The following is a 3,090-nucleotide window of genomic DNA, read 5'->3' as shown; positions in this document are numbered from 1 at the left end:
AAATATGTGACTGGTATCGATACCCATTCCAGAGGGTATCATGGGTGTGGGGGGGGCAAGGAGAAGGAGTGCCCTGTGGCCCTCTGAACAGCTGTTGGCTCTCATCCTGAGAGCTTGTCCTCCAGCCTCCAAACAGCTCTTGGCTCTCATCCTGAGAGCTGGTCCTCCTTCCTCCAAAAAACTGTTGGCTTCTCATCCTAAGAGCTTGTCCTCCAGACTCCAAACAGCGTTGGCTATCATCCTGAGAGCTGGTCCTCCTTCCTCAAATTGCTGTTGGCTCTCATCCTGAGAGGGGCCCTTTGTCCTTCTTCCTCCGTCACCGGAGACGAGAGAATCGCCGAGAATGCCTGATGAAAAGGACGATCACTAGACTTGTCTTCACTGCTACAAAGAAACAGTCCAAGTGAAGGATTCTGACTGGTCACCAGTCGATGATGCGTGTCATTTTCCAGAGGCATTGCGATCTTCTTGGCCCAGTCGATGGGGTTGATTGCAGGGTGGGTGTGTGGGAGGTGGGGGGACCTCCCATTGCTGGTTGCTGCTGGGGGAGCAGCAGTGAACACATCCTGTAGTCAAGCCATCGAATGGGCCAAGAAGATCGCAGCTCCTCTGGAACACGACGTAGCAGCGTCCATCACCAACTGGTGACAAGTCAAAGTCCCCCACAATTTTGGTCAATCAGGGGCTGTTTCTCCTGTTTTTTCTTCCTAGTTTCCTCTGGTGTTCGTCCTCTTCATTGTCCTTCCAGGTTTCTTCTTCGTCCTCGTTGTCTCTGAAGGAACTTGACACTTTAGCTGCCAGGTCCTTGATGAACTCCCTGACAGCGTTGTATTCTCCTCTTCCTTCAGAATCATGCAGGAGATCATTGGCATAGTTGACCTTCTGCATGATTTCCTTTCTGCGTTGTTGTTCTTGAGACCCTTGGCACCTATCAGGGTCGAACTGTAGTGCCCGCTTCCTGTAGGCCCAGTCTATTTCCTTCAAATCAGCCTTCTCTGCAATTCCTAGGATGTAGTAGGGGCACCCGTAACATTGCATCCTTTGCAGGGCTTTGGCGGCTGCAACCAAGTCATGTTGACCATCTAATTCCTCAAGCTGGACCAAAGCTTCACTGTGTCTGCCAAGCAACAAGAGACACAATCCCAGTCTCAGCCTGTAGTCCGCTTGGTCATCGGCCATATCCATTACTCTGAAGAAACATTCACAAGCTTCTTCCAGGCGTCCAAGCTTGTAGAGCATGTTTCCTTTTGCCTTGGCCTCTTCAACCAAAGCAATATTCTTATGCTTTTCGTTTGTGTTCTCCTTAGGAAGCGACTGAACTCTGGCTTCCATGATATGGACCTTCTGAAGACCTCGATTCTCCTGCGTCTCATGACCGTGATTTTTCTCTAGATCACGATTTCTTGTGAGAACAGAGACAGGTTCTCGCTGTGAGACTCGCAATCTCTCCTCGAGTTCTGCGGCCGCCTGGTTCAGTCTCTTTCTTTCGACTTCGTGGGCCTTTATCTTCTCTTCCAGGTACCCACAGTAGAAATCGTTGTCTTCAGCTTGTCTCTTTAGTTCTTCGACTTTTTCTCGATTCTCCTGGCATTCTTTCTCTTTCCCTGCGAGGTGCTCGTTGAGATTTTCTATCTTCTTTTCCTTCTGGATTAGTGATTCCTGCAACTCTGCGAGCTTCTTCTTCAGATGTTTATTCTCCTCTTCAGCAGAGTCACAGTCTTTACCTCGCTTTTCAATGTTATGTTTTTCTTCCAGTAGCTGGTCGAGTAAGTCTTCATTCGTTTGTATTAGAACTGCTTCGTTGAAATTCACGTCGTTGATCTCATCACAAAGGAAAAGGTTCTCCTCCTGAGCCTCCATCCAGTCCTCCTTCAGGAAGGAGATCATTTCGGTGGCGTAGAAAAGGTCGTCGTCGGCGTCCATCCTGGCAGTTGCAGCAGCATCTTGAGCAATCCGGAGAGCCTTCTGGCCTTCAATGCACTGATGTGCGCGGCCAAGAAGTCCTCCCAGAACAAGAGTTGCTGCGTTATTACCAATAAATGATCCGAGGTTTCGAATTCCGTTAGTAAAAAGTAATATCAATGATCCGGTAGGGATCAGAGCCAATAAGTTTTTCACAATCATATTAACTGTACCAAGAGCAAACATGGTTGCCTTTCTTTCCACCCGATCAAAACGTTAGAATTGGAAAACGCCGCTAGAGCTCCGGGAATTACCCAGATCCTCATTTCGGCTTCACAACTTTTTTTTTTTCGCTTCGGGAGATTCCTGGCGAAGCCTTCGGAAGGACTCGGGGTGACAGACTTCGACGGCTTCAGAAACCATGCAAATGGAGACGACTTAAAAAGTGAGTTAATAAATGATGTCTCCGTCCGGAAAATAACTAAAAATTTAGCTGGAAACTTTGGCATTTCAGTCACAGATGATTATAACACTAAATAGATTTTAAAGAATTACGAATTAAAGAAAAAAGGTTTTTTAAGCTCATTTGATAAGGGAAGCATAACATTCTTTAGTTCACTTACACACACACACACACACTCACACGTATATATATATATATATATATATATATATATATATATATATATATATATATATATATATATGTATACACATATGTACACGCACGCACACATATATATGTATTATATATATACATATATATGATATATATATATGTATATATATATATATATATATATATATATATATATATATTATATATGGTAGTGTATTGCCAGTATCTAAAATGTATGGTTGTAAAGTATGAATAGTGTTTTTGGGCCTTTATATTCACATACACACATATGTGTATATATAATATATATATATATATATATATATATATATATATGTGTGTGTGTGTGTGTGTCTGTGTGTGTGTGTATGAATATAAAGGAGGGCCAAAAAAACACTATTCATACTTTACAACCATACATTTTAGATACTGGTAATACACTACCTTAGAGAGAGAGAGAGAGAGAGAGAGATTTATGATGCAGTTTCATCGAATCATAAAAGTCTGTTTATTTATTCATTTATATAAATGCAGTCAGCACTACTTTCTAAAAGGGTTGAATGTTGAGC

The 3,090-nt window shown here is 43.1% G+C and overlaps 1 protein-coding gene across 1 annotated transcript; it reads right to left on the bottom strand.

Annotated features, from left to right (window-relative positions):
- Positions 1–678: 678 nt before the first annotated feature.
- Positions 679–2,148, bottom strand: LOC135208122 (uncharacterized). The gene has a single exon (XM_064240270.1). The coding sequence runs from the start codon at positions 2,146–2,148 to the stop codon at positions 679–681; it is 1,470 nt and encodes a 489-aa protein (XP_064096340.1).
- Positions 2,149–3,090: the final 942 nt, after the last annotated feature.

Source organism: Macrobrachium nipponense, chromosome 34 (assembly GCF_015104395.2).
Source record: "Macrobrachium nipponense isolate FS-2020 chromosome 34, ASM1510439v2, whole genome shotgun sequence".
NCBI classification, from domain to species: Eukaryota; Metazoa; Arthropoda; class Malacostraca; order Decapoda; family Palaemonidae; genus Macrobrachium; species Macrobrachium nipponense.
Note: the sequence above shows the minus strand (reverse complement) of the source record. Positions and strands in the feature narration are given on the sequence as shown.

Bases quoted from the DNA above. Each gene is read 5' to 3' on its own strand.
- LOC135208122 (XM_064240270.1), bottom strand. From the start codon at position 2,148: ATGTTTGCTCTTGGTACAGTTAATATGATTGTGAAAAACTTATTGGCT.